At 48.3% G+C, this 21,181-nt stretch overlaps 1 protein-coding gene across 1 annotated transcript; it reads right to left on the bottom strand.

Moving 5' to 3' along the window:
* Positions 1 to 1,253: 1,253 nt before the first annotated feature.
* On the bottom strand, positions 1,254 to 3,282 carry LOC125522554. Its single transcript, XM_048687606.1, has 2 exons — positions 2,569 to 3,282; positions 1,254 to 1,502 (listed from the first exon to the last, which is right to left on the bottom strand). Exons 1-2 carry the CDS (start codon positions 3,069 to 3,071, stop codon positions 1,421 to 1,423), a joined length of 585 nt encoding a protein of 194 aa, XP_048543563.1. The 5' UTR covers positions 3,072 to 3,282; the 3' UTR covers positions 1,254 to 1,420.
* Positions 3,283 to 21,181: the final 17,899 nt, after the last annotated feature.

The following is a 21,181-nucleotide window of genomic DNA, read 5'->3' as shown; positions in this document are numbered from 1 at the left end:
ATAGCTAGCCCAAACTGGACCAAGCAATCAACAAGAAAGGGGAATCCCTATACTACCATACCCAGAGAAATTCAAGCTCTTCCCCCGTTTCTACTGTAATCAATCACTGAACAACTACTAGATGACTGGACTTCAAAACTGCAAAGTCTCAGTAGCAATCAAAACAGATCAGTAGCATTCAAACACTAAACAACCACCAGATGATTGAACTTCAACTGCAAAAGCTCTGAATCACACACAGAGACACGCCTGCACACATGAAGAAAACACAAAACCTAACCCCGTCGGAAGACAAACACATCAACGCCCAACCTAACAGTGCCCACAACAAGGAGATCAAATCTAAAACCTAACACCGGAGCAGACGTTCTCCATGACGAACTGGCGCGAGCAGAGGGGATCCACGGAGAAGAGGGGATCTGCGGCGAACTGCACAAATGAGCATTGGCTAACAACAAATCGCACTAACCAACCGCTAAAATCATCAAACAACAACATGACCTACAACAACAACGCACCAACAAACCTAGATCTGGAAGCTACATGACCAGAACCATACCAAATTGCGCGGGGAAAGGGAGAGCGACAACGACTACTAACCTGGGGAGCAGTGAATCAAAGAGAAAACCCAAGCTCGAGGATAGAGGGATCTCGCAAACACCATGAACCTGACGGAAATCGCCTCGTCTCCCCCTCCGCTCGAGTGCCTCCTCCTATGGCCCCCTCTCTGCCCATCTGCCGTTTCGAAGCATTACCGCCTAAATGAAATTCAAAAAAGGAAAACGAAAGCAGACAAACGGGCACCGGTAACGGGCAGCCCCATAAAAACCCGGGCCGGGAAAAAAACCCCGCACCCGCAACAAAGGAAACCCGCCCGAAAACAACAACTGTCAGCCCAAATCACGGCGGGCGATCGAACGGCCACAAATTTGAACGACAGCCAATTGAAAAACCCTCGAGTGTAAAATAGCAAATCCGTTTATCTATCGCCTACTGAAACTGAAAGCGAGGTCACGTTGGTCACGTACGCACCGCCGAGATTTCGGTTGGTTCTGCTTTTTGTGCGAGCTTTGCACATGCATCGCTTCAGCGGCACGCCACGGGGAACGTGAGGCGGCCTGTCGAAAAGGAGCATCGCGTGCTCTCACTCAACAGCACCGCCGGATCTCGCAAAGTCACAAAGTGACAAAGTAAGCCTACAGTTGACATGTCCATCCGTGGCTGCCTGCCTTTCGAGAAAGATCACACAGCGCTACAGCAGCACCAAACGCAGTTTAAACAAGGCCCCAACACAAACCACGTTTACAAAAACAGGAGATAATAATTTACATGCGTGAGCAGAGGAAAAAGGCTCGCATTAGCTGCACAAAAAGGTTCAGACTACGAGTAGGCTGTATGTGCATGGAAGAATAGAAGACTCTCAGACCGGCTTGTTCCGGTGGTGGTCGCGGCCTCTGCCCCACAGCGCCGGCCAGCAGCCGATGTCCAGCGACGCCTGCATCCTGAAACATTTGAACGTCCGAAACAGATTAGCGGTGGTCGATACTATTGAACATGTAGTAGCCTCGGAAAGAAAGAAAGAAATAAAGAACGTATTGAACAGTATTTGCGTATTTCTGCACTTTGGTCAGTGTTTCCCCTCCCTTTGTTTTTAACAAACTTCGGGCGGATTGTTGTCGTCGCCGTTCCATTTTCATATCGCTGAACATGAGTTGTTCCAATTTTTCTCTGAGTCGAGTGCTACCAAAGTCAAAAGGTTTAATCATGTGGTCTAAAGGAGAATTGTCAAAGGAAGTGAGATCCTGAGAGAACGCAGATTGATTGGTGATTGGTCCTTTTTAAAACCCGTTTGTTGGAGAAAGGGTTTTCGCGGCCACGCACTCGTTTTGTTGCGGGGTTGGAAACAATGACGTGACTAAATGAGCATTTATAATGGTTGCGAGATGTGTTACTATCATGTACTCCGTATTATAAACAGAAGAAAAATCTAGCAATGCAGTTGGACATATTCAGTGCAACCATAGTAGTACTAGTCAGAGACTTCACTGGTGCTCGGCCATGTCTACAGCGACTGAACGAGCACTTCACCTGCTACCTACTACTCTCCCTGTATCAAAATAAGTGTCTCAACTTTAGTATAATTTTAAATAAAAATTAATAAAACGCCGAGACATTTATTTTGACATGGAGGGAGCACTGTACTATAACTCTTGTTACTACTCTCTTTGTTCTCAAATATAAGTTTCTTTGAGATTCCAACAAATAACTACATACACAGTAAAATGAGTGAATCTACACTCTAAAATATGTTTATATATATCCGTATGTTGTAGTTCATTTAAAATGTCTTAAAAAACTTATATTTAAGAATGGAGGGAGTAGAAAAGATTTCGACATGATTATTAGCAATCAGTGCTACTACATGATAGTACTAGTATTGGAAGATTCATTGACTATTTGACTGCATGGCTAATTACTGTTTGAACGGAGAGGTTAATCATTGCGGTTTGCATCCATCCATGGCGCGAATTTCGAGAAGCTCTGGCGGTTGCGAACAGAAAAGCTCACCTGGTTTTGCCGGCGGCAACCGTCGGCGGCGCGGTCTGCCGTGCCCCCGCGGCCGGCATCACGCCCCGGCCGGGGCGCGGCGCCGTCATGCTCCGGGTGAGCAGCCCCGGCACGTAGAAGTTGAGCAGCACGCCGTTGCCGTCCGCGCCTCCCCCGCAGCTGCCCCTGTTGTCGCTCTGCCGCCTCCGCAGCCTCCTCCTCTCCTTTCCCGCCACCGCCGCCGCCTGCTTCTGCTTCGGTGCCACGGCCTCCTCCGGCCTCTGCTCGGCCGCCTCCGCTTCGACCCCTACTGGTGCCGGCGGCGGCGACGCAGAGGCGTGGCCGGCGTTGGGCGGCGGCCTGACGGCGTCGACGAGGTCGGAGAAGGAGAGCTCGCGGTCGGAGCCGCCATCGCCGCCGTCGAAGTCGGCGAGGAGGCCCAGCATCTCCTCCCGGCTCCGGGCGATCCGCCGCGCCCGCGGCCCCGACAGCGGCTTGCCCCCGGCAGGAGCGAGCGCCTCCATCGTGCTAGTCTCGTGTGGCTGCCCGTGGTCCGACGATCGGCGCTCTCCTCTCTCCTCCAGGGCAAGGGTGTGCCGCCGCGCTGCTTATGTAGGTGTAGCTAGCTAGAGAACGCGAGATGATGTGATGTGGTGTGCTCGATCGGTTTGTTGCTCGGTGCCGCTTTTGGCTCTGTTTTCTTCCTTGGGTCGTCCTTTCTGAAGCTTCTCCTCTTTATCTGCACCTCAGTCCAGGTCAAGACGAGCGCGCCCGGTCGGTCGATCTAGAAGCCCAGGATTTCTTTTCAAGACGCGTCCTTTTCCGTCCACTTCAGCTGCAGACGGCGAGCCTTCTTTTCTGCTCAGTGGCCGTCACCCTTCTTTCTCATTTTCTTTTTCTTGCAAGTAAGAGGACAATATTCTGTGGCAAAGTATGCACGCATGAGTTCAAGGCACATTCAGAATCTCATGTGGCGCACGTAAAAGAATCACGCATCGTGTGGCTGGATTCCACGTCAAATTCTAACTGTAAGAACCGCCCCGTACGTCGAGCGCAACCACCGTGGTCGCCGTCGGGCCGGGGGGTCGCCGCCGGAGCGTACGGGAGTCCGGCCTCTCGCGCTGCTGCACGTACACGCGGTTTCGCGGACACGGGGATCGTCGGAGCGCCGCGACGATGACGACGTATCACCCGCCGGATTTAAGGGGATTCAATGAAAGAGTCGACGCACGCATCACAGGGTTTTCAATTAAATGGAAGAAAACGGCAGCCGCGAGGCATCGTCGGACCAAGCACGTACCGTTACCGACGGGGGAGGAGGAGTATTAAGTATACCATACCTCTCCCATTCCTTCGAAAGAAAAGGTCCCAGGTTCGCCGCCCCTCGCTTTCTCGTGCCCCGTCGGCGTCAACAGGCTCCTCTCCCCATTTCTTCTGGAACGAAACGAAGGCTTCTAAGGTGGAGTAGTAGGCATCGGTGCATTCACGTATCTTGGGCTGTCAATACGTTGCTAAACATTGGAAACCCTGTTTTTCCACTCCATCCTTTCTGTTATGGTAATCTAGTTGCACCTGTTCTATTTTCAGTAAGTTAGTTCTCTGAATAATCCTGAAACATACAGTGTACACGGTCAGATTCAGTTTAGACAGTTAGTGTCAGGCTAGTCTTTTCTTCAGACTTGTCGTAGTTTTCTTTGTTGCTGTAATCGTGGGTGTACTGGCCACGACTCTGTCCGTGGGATGACACGGGTAAAACGGATCATGGGCAGTGCATGCTGCGAGTTTGTTATGCTTGAGAATAAGAGGAAGGAAACAAAAAGACGCAGGTTAAGCACGTCGCAAAAAATCTCTCCGTTCATTGCGTTCGTGCAGTTCTTCTTTCTCCTTCAGTTCGTATCGTGTGAGTGTCTACCTCGCGTGTGTTTGTTGATCCTGGGCCTGATCCTACATTTGGTATTCAGAGCGTTGGTTCACGGAGGCGGAGCACGGCGGCGGAGATAGGAGGAGTTGTGGCGGCGGCGAGCAGTGATGGGCGATACTTCACCGAAGAGCAGCGGCGGCGGAAAGTACACGCCGCCGGCGAAGAGGACCGGGGATGACGACACGGGCGCAGAGGTGGCGATCATGCCGCGTGCGCCGTCGAGGACCGGCGGCGTCCCGATCCAGTACCCAATGCTCACGGACTCGAACTATGGTCTGTGGGCGGTGAAGATGAAGATCCTGCTCCGTCCGTACGGCGTGTGGCCGGCGCTCGAGGACACGGGCGAGTTTAACCAGAGCAGGGACGACGAAGCATTTGCCGCACTCTCTCAGCCGGTTCCCGACTCGGTGATGATGGCGGTGGTTGAATGCACTACCGCCCACGAGGCCTGGGAGGCGATCCGGCGCATGCGCGTCGGCGAGGACCGTGTCAAGAAGGCGCGGGTCAAGCAGTTGAAGCGGCAGCTCGACCGCATGTAGATGGACAACGGTGAGTCTGTCAGTGTGTTTGCGCAGAAATTGATGACGCTCGTTGGAGAAATCCGATCGCTGGGCGAGACGGTGTCAGATGAGTCGATCATTGAGGTCCTCTTCAACGCCGCCCCGAGCCGGTTTGGGGACATCATGAACACCATTGAGCAGTGGGGTGACCTCACTACCATGACCGTGTCGGAGGCAGCCGGTCGCCTCGCCGCGTTCGAAGAGAGCCAACGCGGGCGGCGGCGTCACTCCGGTGTGAAGGAGGACCAACTGATGTTCATGACGCAGGCACTTGAACAGCTGATGAAGGGCAAAAAGGGGTCACCCGGAGCCGGCAGCAGTAACACCGGTCGTGGACATGGAGGCGTTCGAGGTCGCGGCGCTGGCCGCGGAGGCCGTGGTGACCGTGGACAAGCCGGGCGCGGTGAGAGCAAGGATGCTGGGAAGCAGAAGAAGCACTGCAAATTTGACATCACAAAGGTTAGGTGTTTCAATTGTAATGAAATGGGCCACTTTCAGTTTGACTGCCCGGAGCCGAAGCGCGAGCAGGCGAACTTTGCGCAGGCAGAAGAGGTTGAAGATGCTGCACTCCTTATGCTGGAGACATGTGAGATGATGCCTTCAGACCCCATCACCTCTGAACAAGTACTGTTGAATGAAGAGAAAGTGGCGCCTAAACTGACGGGTAGCCACGACGTCGCTTGGTACCTAGATACAGGGGCAAGTAACCACATGACTGGAGATGCACATAAGTTTTCTGAATTGGATGAAACAGTGAAGGGAAAGGTGAAATTTGGTGATGGTTCTGCAGTAGACATTTGTGGACGTGGATCGGTTCTCATACAATGTCTCACAGGCGAGCATCGTGTTCTTACCGATGTATACTTCATTCCTCGGCTCAAGAGTAATATCATCAGTCTGGGGCAGCTAGATGAAAATGGGTGCAAATATTCTAGTGAAGATGGGCTGATGACAGTATGGGATCGCCAGAGAAATGTCCTAGCTAGAGTAAAGAGGACTAAGAACCGGATGTATATCTTAAACATCCAACCAACTGAACCTGTGTGTCTGTTGGCGCATGCTAAGGAGCAATCATGGCTATGGCATATGAGGTATGGACATGTGAACTTTAGGTCACTCCGAGCACTTGCAACAGAGGGTATGGTAGATGGCATGCCGTACCTAGATCAGGTAGATAAGATCTGCGATGGGTGTATGATTGCTAAGCAGAGACGCCTCCCGTTCCCGGTTCAGGCCACTTACCGTGCAACGGAGCAACTTCAGCTCATTCATGCAGACTTATGCGGGCCTATAACGCCTGAAACGCCTGGTGGAAAGAGATACTTTCTTCTGGTAGTGGATGACCACTCTCGGTTTATGTGGATTACTCTGTTGCGGAGCAAAGATGAGGCTCTCAATGTACTACAGAAAATTCAGAAGGCAGCTGAAGTTGAAAGTGGGCATCAGTTGAAGGTAATTAAAACAGATCGAGGGGGTGAGTTTACCTCAAGAGAATTTATAGAGCACTGTGAGCAGCACGGAATCAAGCATTTTTGCACGTCACCATATAGCCCACAACAGAATGGTGTGGTCGAAAGGAGAAACCAAACCGTCGTGGGCATGGCGCGTAGTCTGCTGAAAAGTATGGGGGTGCCAGCTCGGTTTTGGGGTGAAGCAGTGACCACTGCCGTGTATTTGCTGAACAGATCGTTGACAAAGAGTGTCAAGGGCAAAACACCGTATGGGGCATGGTATGAGAGAAAGCCGTCAGTCCAACATCTTCGCACTTTTGGTTGTGTTGCTCATGTGAAAAAGGTTGGGCCCGGCATGTCAAAGCTCTCTGACAGAAGCTCACAAATGGTCTTCATTGGTTATGAAACTGGCTCCAAGGCTTAGCGCATGTATGACCCGGAAAGTAAGAAACTTGTTGTATCACGAGATGCAGTGTTTGAGGAAGACAGGTGTTGGGATTGGAGCCTCTCGGGATCAGTGGGAAGCAGCGATGGAAGTTCATTTGTTGTCAGCTACCCAGAACAGCCAGTTTGTGATGGAGAAGAGGTAGCAGAAGACGTTGCCGTGGCAGCAGATTCACCAAGCAGAACTCCTACCATAGCAGCGCCTCGGCAGAGTCATAGAACAAGACGTGCCAACGACGGGGCTGCAATCCCGCTGGACCTAGAAGCCTCTCCGGTGTCCCCTGCTTATGCTCCTGGTTCTCCTAACACCCCGTACACCGAGCCTTCGCAGGGGCCACAAGGCAAGCGCCTTCTGGAGGATGTCTATGAGGAAACAGAGATCAAAGAAATAGATGCCAAGCTATGCCTGTTCGACCTTGAGGAGCCTAGGAATCATGATGAAGCTCTAAAAGAGACCTGTTGGCAGAAGGCAATGAAAGAGGAACTAAGCTCCATCCATGAGAACAACACATGGGAGTTGTGCGATCTCCCGAAAGGGCACAAACCAATTGGGCTGAAGTGGGTTTACAAGCTGAAGAAAGACCCCACTGGAGCAGTAATCAAACACAAAGCGAGGTTGGTTGCAAAGGGTTATGTACAGAGACAGGGAATTGACTTCGAAGAAGTTTTTGCCCCTGTCGCGCGCATTGAGTCCGTCAGACTTCTAGTTGCACTGGCAGCTCAATTTGGTTGGAAGATGCATCATATGGACGTTAAATCAGCCTTTCTTAATGGGGATCTGATTGAGGAGGTGTATGTATGCCAACCTCCAGGCTTCGAAGTTGTGGGTCAGGACAGCAAGGTGTGCAGACTGCGGAAGGCATTGTATGGTTTGCGTCAAGCACCGCGTGCATGGAATTCCAAACTAGACTGCACTTTAACAGAGATGGGGTTCGAGAAGTGTCCGTCAGATTCAGGGGTGTACAAGAGAACAAATGGCAAGCACACTCTGATTGTTGGGGTGTATGTTGACGACTTGATAATTACAGGAGGCAATGACACTGATATAGCAGTTTTCAAAAGGCAAATGAAAACAAGATTCAGTATGAGCGATCTCGGGCTTCTTAGTTACTATCTTGGGATAGAAGTGAAGCAATCAGCTCGGGGAATTGCCCTATGTCAGTCAGCATATGTAGCTAGAATTCTGAACAAGATGGGATGCAGGACTGCAATCCAATTCACACTCCCATGGAGGTGAGGTTAAGGTTGACTAAGTCCAGTAAAGCACCAGAGGTTGATCATACTCAGTATTATAGCGTGGTTGGGAGCCTTCGCTATTTGGTCCACACTCGACTAGACATATGCTATGCTGTTGGTTATGTCAGTCGGTTTATGGAGAGGCCCAGGACTGATCACATGGCAGCAATCAGGCACATCCTGAGGTATGTGAAAGGAACTCTGAACCTTGGATGTTTTTATGAGAAAGGAGCTGGAGAGAATCCACAACTTCTCGGATATTGTGACAGTGATTTAGCTGGGGATGTGGATGACTGCAAGAGCACTACAGGCATGATCTTCTTCCTGGGTGGGAGTCCAATTACATGGGCAACGCAAAAGCAGAGAGTTGTGGCTCTATCGTCTTGTGAAGCCGAATATGTAGCAACCGCATCAGCTGCATGCCAAGCAGTGTGGCTAGCTCGGCTCCTTGGAGAATTGTTGAATAGGGAGCCGGACAGAGTATTGCTGAAGGTTGATAACCAATCAGCAATTGCATTGTGCAAAAACCCAGTGTTCCATGAGAGAAGCAAGCATATAGACATTAGATATCATTATGTGAGAAGCTGTGTCGAAGAAGAGCAAATCTCAGTGGAACATGTCAGAACAGAGGCGCAACTTGCTGACATATTGACCAAACCATTAGCAAGGGTGCGGTTTCAGGAAATGAAGGAGAAGATTGGGTTACAAAATGTTTAGCTGGTGCAACAATCTTAAGGAGGTGAAATGTTATGGTAATCTAGTTGCACCTGTTCTATTTTCAGTAAGTTAGTTCTCTGAATAATCCTGAAACGTGCAGTGTACACGGTCAGGTTCAGTTTAGACAGTTAGTGTCAGGCTAGTCTTTTCTTCAGACTTGTCGTAGTTTTCTTTGTTGCTGTAATCGTGGGTGTACTGGCCACGACTCTGTCCGTGGGATGGCGCGGGTAAAACGGATCATGGGCAGTGCATGCTGCGAGTTTGTTATGCTTGAGAATAAGAGGAAGGAAACAAAAAAGACGCAGGTTAAGCGCGTCGCAAAAAATCTCTCCGTTCATTGCGTTCGTGCAGTTCTTCTTTCTCCTTCAGTTCGTATCGTGTGAGTGTCCACCTCGCGTGTGTTTGTTGATCCTGGGCCTGATCCTACACTTTCCAAAATAATTGAAGCGCTAGGATTGTCCCAAGTCAAACCTTTTAAATTTTGATCAAGCATACAGAAAATTCTGGTAAGGTATACAATGCCAAATATATAAGAATACGTTTTATATGGAATCTAATGAAGCAAATAAAGTGTGTTTTAGATGTTGCCATGTTTTTGTATAAGCTTGGTCAAACAGAATGAAGTTTGACTTAAGACAAACCTAGAACTTTCATTATTTTGTAAGAAGATGAATTAGGAGAACCATGTACGAGCGTTATTGCACAACAATGTTTACAAGGATGTTACAAATGTCATGAGGAACCCAAAGTTACACATATCAGCCAGCAGGTGCATCAACCGCTGACATGATTGAACTAATTATAGCAAGTACTCGTTCATTCTCACCCGCAAAAAAGGAGAGTACTCGTTCATTCTCCTTAGCAGGAAGAGCCCCCCTGTTGTACGTGAGGGCAATGTTGGTGAAGCCCCAATCAACTTTTCCTGGAGACCTCCATAGGTCGCCCCCTCCCACCGCGGCCAGCAGCCATGACTCCATTTCCTCGGCTGTGGAGACAACTTGCAGCGGAGGCCTTTTGATATCTGATTTTCGATGACGGTAGATCTTTCAGTGGACTAGAGTTTGCAACGACTATCACTCTAAGTGAAGTCAGAGGCTCCAAATGAATGTGGATTGATGTCTCCGAACTAGGTAAAATATGAGGAATAATAGGGGAATGGTAGAGGTACAATTTGACTAGATTAGGAGTTTGATCTTTAAGCACTTTGCGAGAAACTTATCTCATAGCAAACTTGATCCCCTTTTGATAGCATCGACATACATATGGACTCAATATGTCCTTGGATCACTAAAAGATATGAAATGAGTCCCCACGTTTCCAACACTTGGACTTCAAATTTGGGAGGGGAGGGGGGGGGGCAACAACCACCTTCCAGCTTTGTCCCTTTTGGGACTTATCCCAAGCAAATCTATATTTTTAGTGACTTCACAAATCTAAACCAATTGTGAGCTTGTGCACATCGAGATTACTCACAAGCGCGCACATGCTTCATTGCATGCGGCAACTCCTCAATTCGTTGGGTTGTTAAGCCTAGAAATGCAAATTAGTGACACTAATATGAAATGGAAAGTAGATGCACAAACTATACACCATCGGATACTTCACACACTATCATTATTTCTCACAAGGCAAGTAATACGGTTGTAGCGGAGCCTACATTATGCGAATAATTTTGATAGATGCGAGGGTGTCCCGATCTTTTGATGATATGATATCTATCGCTTTGGTGGAGAACAGACTTTGACGATCCGACTACAAACGTGTACGGCGTTGCATCTTAGCAATAGCTAAACCAATCTCATGAGTCAAGATGGCAACAGGGACGAAACCCACCGGGTTTTTCCTTCCCAAACCCATCCCCACGAAAAAATCGCAAGCCCGTCCCCGTCCCCGTCACCGTGCGCAGGGCTAGCTTTTTGCCCATCACCTAAACCCATTGGGGTTTCAAAACCCACAGGGAACCAACGGGGAAATCGGCATATTTAAGAAAACATAAGGACTGGAGCTCTACCACTTAGAACTAGAATTCCACCACTTGTGTTAAATGCTGATTCCAAGGCAACCATGCTGATCGGAGTTGCAAAAATATCACGTGCTAGCAGCCTCAAAGTTGGATAGCGTGTTCCACCAACTTTCCACCAATCTAACACACTGAATTTATCTTTGAACAATGGAACTAGCTCATCTTCTAGGTAACGGTCTAGCTCAGATTTTATACTAAAAGATGTTGGCCATTTTCGAGCAACATGTTCATTGAACAGTGGCATACGAATCGGATCTTGCAAAGAAGAGAATGAGCAAGACGAATGTCCATGATCATCATCACTCTCAAGATTATACTCCTCGAATATGCTTATTGTAGTATTTTGACGGGGATGGCGGGTTTCGGGTTCGAGTATTGTTGAAACGGGTTTGAACCCGTGAAACGTGTCGGGTTTTATACTTTACCCAACAACAGCCCCACGGGGTTAAAAAGACGCCCATCCCCGTCCCCTAATAGGGTAAAAACCCGCGGGGACGCGGGTTTCGGGGCCCCATTGCCATCTTGGCTCATGAGGTTACTAACAATGCCGGAAGCATAATTAGCCTGACCACCAAGGTCTATTCCTACAAGCAATCAAAGAATGAGCAAGAATATGATAAAAGCAATCTGAATATTGCGAATATGGATGAAATATTGATAACAACGGGGTTTCAAAAGCGGTCTTGGCCTGGTGGTTGGACATAAACGAAATATACTAAGCTCCAACAATGGCTAACATTTAACTAAATAAAACCCAAGTCTAAACAATGCCTTAAGAATTGTATTTATAGGGAAAAGACAGGGGATTTCGTCCACCCTTGGCAAGGTGGGACTAAAACCCCTCATGAGTCGTTTCTGTACAATATAGACTCTAAACATAGCATACGAGATAGTATTTCGAAATTACATGGGCCTGGCCCAAAAATAAGGTAGCGCAGCACCAATAATAAGCTATGGATGAAATTTTTGAAAGGTCATTTTGTATATTTCGTCCATCTTCTTGTATGTCATCATGTTGGCTTCAAAGTGCAGAAATCTCCACTGGGACCTTCGTTCTTGTTCTCTTCGCACGCGTCTTCATCTCCATACTTGATCATGCTCAAATGTTCATCCTTCTTATCCATGCTAGCTAGGCCCTTCAATTGTAAGCAACACAAATGTATATAAGTTAGGCAGCATCATATTCTCATGAACATCAGAAACATTACCAAGAAACAAAAGTACGTGATAATTTAACTGGCGTGCGCGAGTTCTAATAATTGGTCCAATAGGTATAGCAGCAGGGGTTGTGGGTGTAACTGGTGTTGGGAAACATTACATGGAAAACAAAAAAAATTCTACGCACACGCAAGATTTATCCATGGAGGTGCGTATCAACTAGAGGGGAGAGTGTGTCTACGTACCCTCGTAGACCGTATGCGGAAGCGTTTAGTAACGCGGTTGATGTAGTCGAACTTCTTCGCGATCCAACTGATCAAGTACCGAATGTACGACACCTCCGCGTTCAACACACCTTCAGCTCGGTGACGTCCTCGCCTTCTTGGTCCAGCAAGACGGATGAAGTAGTAGATGAGTTCCGGCAGCACGATGGCGTGGTGACGGTGGTGGTGATGCTATCTCCGCAGGGCTTTGCCTAAGCACTCCGAAAATATGACTGAGGGACGAAACTGTGGAGAGGGGTGAGGGAGTCCTGGATTAAGGGGTCCTCAGGCGTCCGGCCTGTGTGACATGGGCCAGACTATTGGGCCATGAGGATATAAGGTAGAAGACTTTCTCCCGTGTCCGGATGGGACTCTCCTTTGCGTGGAAGGCAAGCTAAAGCGTCCGGATGTATTATTTCCTTTCTCTGTAACCGACTTTGTATAACCCTAGGCCCCTCCGGTGTCTATATAAACCGGAGGGTTTAGTCCATAGGGACAATCATAATCATACAAGCTAGACTTCTAGGGTTTAGCTACAACGATCTCGTGGTAGATCAACTCTTGTAATCCTCATATTTATCAAGATTAATGAAGCAGGACGTAGGGTATTACCTCCATCAAGAGGGCCCAAACCTGGGTAAAACATCGTGTCCCCTACCTCCTGTTACCATCGACCTTAGACGCACAGTTAGGGACCCCCTACCCAAGATCCGCCGGTTTTGACACCGACATTGGTGCTTTCATTGAGAGTTCCACTGTGACGTCGAAGTTAGGGTTGATGGCTCGCCTCGTTATCAAAGACAGTATCACCTCCGGAGGAGCTCTGGCCTTAGGCCAAACCCTCCGGCTGGGCGGCTTTACCATGACCGCCCGTTCGGCTGTTAAGCCGACGATGACTTCGCAGGTCATTGAAAATCGCCTCCGTGTTGACTCCGAATACTCCTGACGGATGGATCCGGCGGAGTGGTCGTCTTTAAACGAACTCCTGGATCGCATCGCTGCCATGGGGGTCGCTACTGACTATGATCAGATTGAGCTTAAACCCGATCAGAGAGAAATCAAATCTCCGCCGATCACCCATTAGATAGCGGTCGTAGAAGAGCAAAACAACGATTCTTCCCCTATGCTGAAGACGAACTATGTTCGGATTTCTGAGCTCGAAGAGCCGGATACCTATCCGCGGAAAGACACTCCAAGCCCTCCGAATCCGGAATCGGGCGTGGGGCCTGGAAAATCATTGGATATCCCGGAACCTGAACTAAATAAGCTCAGAAACTTCTCAAACTTCGGACTCCAAATTGGGTTAGGGTTCAGATTTAAAGCCACCCACCCACCACATGCAATATTCAACAAGAAATTTTGGTCATCCGGATATATGCGACCTCACGTGCATGCGACATCAGTCTCAGGAAACAGTCCATCACTTTTGGGCCAGGTTCCTCCTTGTCAAAAACAAGATTAAAGATTGCCGCGACGGGGACGCGATTTCAGTATTCTGCAATAATTGCATGGACGAAGGAATCCTCAACGCCATCAACCGCCGTCGCGTATTACGCTTCGCTGACTTGGCAACTATAGTACAGAAGTACTGCACAATGGAAAGCGCCTGGAAAACTCAAACAGCTCGCTGGGAGTCATCGGACTCCACCGAACCCCTCGGGCGAGCAAAACGGATGCACCCTCGCGGGGCACCCGAACCCATAGTAAAGAAAACTAAACCCATTATAGAACGCGGAACCGTTCTAGAGGGATGGCTCGATAGGCCATGCAAAATACACATGACACCGGATACCGTTCCAACCCACAACCTTAGAGCATGTTGGATACTCCGGCAAGTGGCCAAGAGCGGTGAGGATATCCTCACCAAACATACTGCGGAGCAACTCCCCCCGGAATATGACAACCACAGAGTATTGACAGTCTTCGAGACTTTCGCTTCAAACAATCGGCACAAGAGGGCACTGCGCGACCTCGCCGAAGTCTGCCAAGTCGCAACAATAAATCCCTGGAACGACACGGCCATAACTTTCAACGCTAGTGACGAACCCAAAACCCGGTCAGTCCGGGCACCAGCCGCCTTGGTCCTCAACCCAATTGTGGATGGCTTTCGGCTAACTAAAGTGCTCATGGACGGCGGCAATGGACTAAACCTCATCTACGAGGACACACTGAATAAAATGGAAATAGACAGGAGTCGTATCGAGCATAGTAATACGACCTTCCGCGGGATCATTCCCAGCCGGGAGGCACGATGCGCAGGAAAAATTACACTCGACGTGGTATTCAACACGCTAGAGAACTATCGGTCCGAAGAGATAAACTTCCAAGTGGCTCCTTTCAACAATGGATATCACGCCCTGTTGGGGCGAGATGCATTCACACGCTTTCAAGCTATACCTCATTACGGGTATATGAAGCTCAAGATGCCCGGGCCCAACGGCATTATAACTCTCGCTAGTGATCCGGACATAGCCCTCCACACCGAAAACAAAACAACACCCCTGGCCCTCGAGGCACTGTCTGAAGCCCTCGCGGCCGAAGAGTTAACCCACTACACTCTACGGTGGATAGGGACGATGTAATCCTTGATAAGCGTCCCAAATCCACCTCCTTCAAACCAGCCGATGAAATAGTCAAATTTCAAGTCCACCCGACGGACCCCAAGAAGACAACTTCCATTGGGGCACAGCTGGACCCAGCGGTTGACGACGCACTACGAACGTTCCTGTGCGAGAACTGGGACATATTCGCCTGACACCCTTCTGATATGCCAGGAATCCCATGCAGGCTGGCCAAACACAGCCTCAATATATTGAAGGGATATAAGCCGGTCAAGCAAACACTGCGGTGCTTTTCCAAACCTAAATGACAAGCCATGGGGGAGGAGCTAGCCAAGTTAATCGAGGCCGGATTCATCAGAGAAATAAAACACCCGGACTGGCTAGCAAACCTAGTGATGGTGCCAAAGAAGGATAAATCCTGGCGGATGTGCGTCGATTTCAAAGACCTCAATAAGGCTTGCCCTAAGGATCCCTTCCCCCTCCCCCGCATCGATCAGATTATTGATGCAACTGCAGGACACAACTCACCGTGTTTCCTCGACGCATACTCCGGATACCATGAAATTAAAATGAAGGAGTCCGATCAAGCCATAACGGCATTCATCACCCCATATGGGCCTTTCTGCTTCAACACTATGCCCTTTGGGCTTAAAAACGCCGATGCCACCTACCAACGCATGATTCAAACATGCCTGCAGAAACAAATTGGCAAGACAGTTGAAGCATATGTGGATGATGTCATCATCAAGAATAAGCACGTCGAGTCGTTAATAGACGACCCACGTCTCACATTCGACAATCTCCAGACATATGACATCAAGCTCAATCCGGAAAAATGTGTTTTTGGCGTTCTCGCCGGAAAACTGCTGAGCTTCATCGTTTCCAGTAGAGGAATTGAGGCAAATCCAGCCAAAATCCAAGCTCTGTCACAATTGGCTACACCACGGACCTTAAACAGGTCCAAAAACTAACCGGATGCGTGGCAGCTTTAAGCCGCTTTATCTCCAGACTAGGAGAAAAAGCATTGCCACTTTATCGCCTTCTCCGACGTACCGACCACTTTAAGTGGACGGAAGCAGCAACCGTCGGACTGGAGGAAATAAAGGCTCTTTTAGCGAGCAACCCAATCCTGGCCGTGCCAAACGTCGACGAACCAATGTTATTATACATCTCTGCAACACACCAGGTGGTGAGCGCAGTGCTCGTCGTTGAGCGAGAGGAGGATGGACATAAGTTCCCACTTCAGAAACTGATATACTACATATCCACTATCCTCACACCATGCAAATCCCGGTACCCTCATTACCAAAATATAGCATACACGGTCTTCATGGCATCCCGGAAGCTACGACACTACTTTCAAGAGTGTTCGATCATGGTGGCTTCCGAAGTACCACTCAATGATATAATAAATAACCGCGACGCTACGGGTCGGATTGCCAAGTGGGCTATTGAGCTCTTACCATTTGACATAACATACAAACCACGCCGGGCCATTAAATCCCAAGTATTGGCCGACTTCGTCGCCGAATGGACAGAGGCCGAACTCCCTAAAGTGTACGACACATATTCCAACTGGGTCATGTACTTCGATGGCTCTAAAATTCTGGCCGGTTTAGGAGCAGGCATCGTTTTAACGTCTCTCACTGGCGACACAGTCCAATACGTACTCCAAATATTATACACAGACTCCAACAATGCAGCCGAATACGAGGCCTTATTGCACGGTCTTCGGATGGCTACCTCCATGGGCATACAATGCCTGGAGGTGCGCGGGGATTCAAATCTCGCAATATCCCAAATAAATGGAGACTTCGACGCCAAGGATCCGAAGATGGCGGCCTATCATAACGCCGTACTCAAAATATCAGCTCGGTTCGAGGGACTCGAGTTTCATCATGCGGCTCGAGAAAGTAATCAAGCGACGGATGTCCTTGCTCGCATGGGCACCAAGCGCGACCCCGTCCCGCCTAACATCTTTTTGGAAAGGCTCTTCAAGCCATCCGTGGTGTGGCAGGACGAGAGCGACAACACTAGCCCGGATCCGACTATACCCCCAGATTCCGAACACAATACCGACATCATCGGGGGCTCAACCACTGAAATAACACCATCGTCCCATCTAATTATGGCAGTAATTGCGCCATGGACCGAACCCTTCCTGGCCTACCTTAATAGGCGAGAGCTCCCTGAGGACCAGAATGAGGCTCGCTGCATTGTTCCACGCTCAAAAGCCTACAAGCATGACAGAGAGCTCTACAAGAAAAGTGCTACCGGAGTCCTTCAACGATGTATCTCCGACGAAGAGGGACGACAACTCCTGGCTGAAATCCATGCTGGTCTTGGCGGTCACCACGCCGCAGCTTGGGCCCTTGTAAGTAAGGCCTTCCGTACAGGTTTCTTTTAGCCGACGGCCCGAGCAGATGCACAGGACCTCGTCCAACATTGTGTCGGATGCCAGCTCTTTGCCAATCAAAGCCATATGCCTCCTACTGCTTTACAAACAATCCCCATTACTTGGCCTTTTGCAGTCTGGGGGCTCGATATGGTAGGACCCCTTAAAGGAGGAAGCCATAAGAAAAAATATCTGCTAGTCATGGTAGATAAATTCACCAGATGGATAGAGGCCAAACCAGTGAAAACGGCCGAAGCTGGACCGATGATAGACTTTATATCTGGTGTCATGCACCGTTATGGTGTCCCACACAACATCATCACCGATAACGGCTCCAATTTCACAGCCGATGAAGTGAAATCCTGGTGTGCTAAATTGGGCATTAAGCTCGATTATGCCCCGGTCTATCATCCACAAACAAACAGTCAAGTCGAATGAGCTAATGGTCTTATTATGAGCGGCATTAAGCCTAAACTAGTGCGGTCGTTGAAAGAATCAGACAAGCACTGGGTTGAGGAGCTCGACTCCGTACTCTGGGGGCTGCGGACCATGCCCAATCACACTACCGGATACACACCATTCTTCATGGTGTACAACGCAAAGGCAGTTTTGCCCGCGACATCATTCATGACTCACCTCGAGTGCGCATGTACGAAGAGAGAGAGAGGCCGAGATCGATCGGCAGGACAGTCTAGATGCCCTGGAGGAGGATCATGATGTTGCAAAAGCCCGTTCGGCATTCTATCAACAACAGGCTCGCAGATACCAAAGCAGAGAAGTGCGGGCCAAGACTTATAATGTTGGTGAACTCGTTCTACGCTTGCCAGAAAAGGAAAAGGACAAACTCAAGCCCAAGTGGGAGGGTCCCTTCATCATAGATGAGGTTCTCACTAGAGGAGCGTACCGCCTGCATGATGCATTTGACAATCGCCTAGAGCCGAACCCGTGGAATGCCGCAAGACTCCGAAGATTCTACGTCTAGAGCCATACTCTTTGTTTGTCTTCTTCTCCCTTTGTTTTTATTTTTTTACCCTCTTTAATTTTTCTCTCGCTCTTTAGCTCTTGTGCGGCCAAACCGCACACCTATGATGTGCACATCCTTAACCGTATACACTCATAATACCTGGGGGCTTCTTTTACAGAAGCTTATTATTATTTTCCGAGCATCAAGCTCAACACATATGTGTCCTCTTCCGCATATGTACCTTTTCTTCGCCATTATATGCATCGTTATGACTTAAGTTTTTGCCAAGCTGGGTTGCCTGGCTCCTGTGCTTATGCCCTACGTCCCCGTTTGTTCAGCTAGGGCATAAATGGAGCACCTCTGCGATTTTTACAGCCGGGTCATCCGGACTTGTACCTCAGACTGGGTGAAGCCAAAAGCTAGCGTTCTTAAGGGAATATTTGATCGACGAACTAAAGTCGTTTTACCTTCATCACACCATGAACCCCCGGATGTTACGTATACTGTGATTTTTCAATCACAGTTCGGACATGCATACTAACGATATCCGCCCAGGGAAAGAAACCCCTAACGGAACTATTCTCCCTGAAAGATGTTTCTTACAATCAACATGTAATATAACATAGCTAGCCGGATACAACTTGTCTGTTCAAGAAACTGTGACCCCTACGCCTGGTTTCCATGCATGCCCCGGTCTATATTACTGAGCGGGTATTCGGAAACACTCCGAGCCTTCGGGTCCAGAGGTCGAAGCGAAAAGGTCTACCATGACAATCGTTTTATAATTCGGCTAGGGTCAAATTTGTCGATTGAAGTACATAGTCACTTGGACTCAAAAAGTTCTTCCTCTATGCCATCTAACGGGTTATCTAGCTTACAATCCTGTTGGGAATACTTGGCGGCTATCTTCACCTAGTCATACACCAGACTAACTAGAATTTCTTTTCCATCTGACCCCCGAGGTCCGACCCGAGCCATATGATTCGGATCAAGCTTGGTGTACCGTGTTTTTACCATGGCCCAGGCCTCTCGCACACCTTCTCGGCAAGACGATATCTTCCATAATCGTAAGCGCCGCCGAGCTCCCTGGAAAAGCTTCACAAGCTCCTCCATACTTCCTAGAGGAGAGGCGTGCTACCTCTTGAGCACTGCGTTGGTTTTCCCTTGAAGAGGAAAGGGTGATGCAGCAAAGTAGCGTAAGTATTTCCCTCAGTTTTTGAGAACCAAGGTATCAATCCAGTAGGAGACTACACGCAAGTACCTCGTACCTACACAAACAAATAGTAACCTCGCAACCAACGAGATAAAGGGGTTGTCAATCCCTTCACGGTCACTTACGAGAGTGAGATCTGATAGAGATAATAAGATAAATATTTTTGGTATTTTTATGATATAGATTGAAAGTAAAGATTGCAAAGTAAAATAGATTAGAAACTTATATGATAAAAGATAGACCCGGGGGCCATAGGTTTCACTAGTGGCTTCTCTCAAGATAGCATAAGTATTACGGTGGGTGAAAAAATTATTGTCGAGCAATTGATAAAAAACTGAATAATTATGAGAATATCTAGGCATGATCATGTATATAGGCATCACGTCCGTGACAAGTAGACCGAAACGATTCTGCATCTACTACTATTATGCCACACATCGACCGTTATCCAGCATGCATCTAGAGTATTAAGTTCAGAAGAACAGAGTAACGCATTAGGCAAGATGACCTGATGTAGAGGGATAAACTCAAGCAATATGATATAAACCCCATCTTTTTATCCTCGATAGCAACAATACAATATGTGCCTTGCTGCCGCTGCTGTCACTGGGAAAGGACACCGCAAGATTGAACCCAAAGCTAAGCACTTCTCCCATTGCAAGAAAGATCAATCTAGTAGGCCAAACCAAACTGATAACTCGAAGAGACTTGCAAAGATAACCAATCATACATAAAAGATTTCACAGAAGAATCAAATATTGTTCATAGATAAACTTGATCATAAACCCACAATTCATCGGATCTCGACAAACACACCGCAAAAAGAGTTACATCAAATAGATCTCCAAGAAGATCGAGGAGAACATTGTATTGAGATCCAAAGAGAGAGAAGAATCCAGCTAGCTAATAACTATGGACCTGAAGGTCTATGGTAAACTACCCACACATCATCGGAGAGGCTATGGTGTTGATGTAGAAGCCATCCGTGATCGATTCCCCCTCCAGCGGAGCTCCGGAAAAGGCCCCAAGATGGGATCTCTTGGGTACAGAAGGTTGTGGCGGTGGAAATAGGGTTTCGTGGTGCTCCTGGATGTTTTCGAGGTATATGGACATATATAGGAGGAAGAAGTAGGCCCGTGGAGCTACGAGGGGCCCACGAGGGTGGGGGGCGCACCCAGGGGAGCAGGCATGCCTCCCTGCGTCGTGGCCTCCTCGTTGATTTCTTGACGTCTACTCCAACTCCCCTGGATCACGTTTGTTCCAAAAATAACTCTCCCAAAGGTTTCATTCCGTTTAGATTCCGTTTGATATTCCTTTTCTGCGAAACACTAAAATAGGCAAAAAACAACAATTTGCACCGAGCCTTGGGTTAGTAGGTTAGTCCCAAAAATAATATAAAAGTGTATAAATAAGCCCATTAACATCCAAAACAGATAATATAATAGCATGGAGCAATAAAAAATTATAGATACGTTGGAGACGTATCAAGCATCCCCAAGCTTAATTCCTGCTCGTCCTCGAGTAGGTAAATGATCAAAATAGAATTTTTGATGTGGAATTCTACCTAGCATAATTCTCAATGTAATTTTCTTTATTGTGGCATGAATGTTCAGATCCGAAAGATTCAAGACAAAAGTTTAATATTGACATAAAAATAATAATACTTCAAGCATACTAACAAAGCAATCATGTCTTCTCAAAATAACATGGCCAAAGAAAGTTATCCCT

Source organism: Triticum urartu, chromosome 1, assembly GCF_003073215.2.
Source record: "Triticum urartu cultivar G1812 chromosome 1, Tu2.1, whole genome shotgun sequence".
Taxonomy (NCBI): Eukaryota; Viridiplantae; Streptophyta; class Magnoliopsida; order Poales; family Poaceae; genus Triticum; species Triticum urartu.
This window is presented reverse-complemented; position numbering and strand designations above follow the sequence as displayed.

Bases quoted from the DNA above. Each gene is read 5' to 3' on its own strand.
- LOC125522554 (XM_048687606.1), bottom strand. From the start codon at position 3,071: ATGGAGGCGCTCGCTCCTGCCGGGGGCAAGCCGCTGTCGGGGCCGCGG. The intron at 1,503-2,568 runs GTGAGCTTTTCT...CAAATGTTTCAG, and splicing joins GTTGCCGCCGGCAAAACCAG to GATGCAGGCGTCGCTGGACA.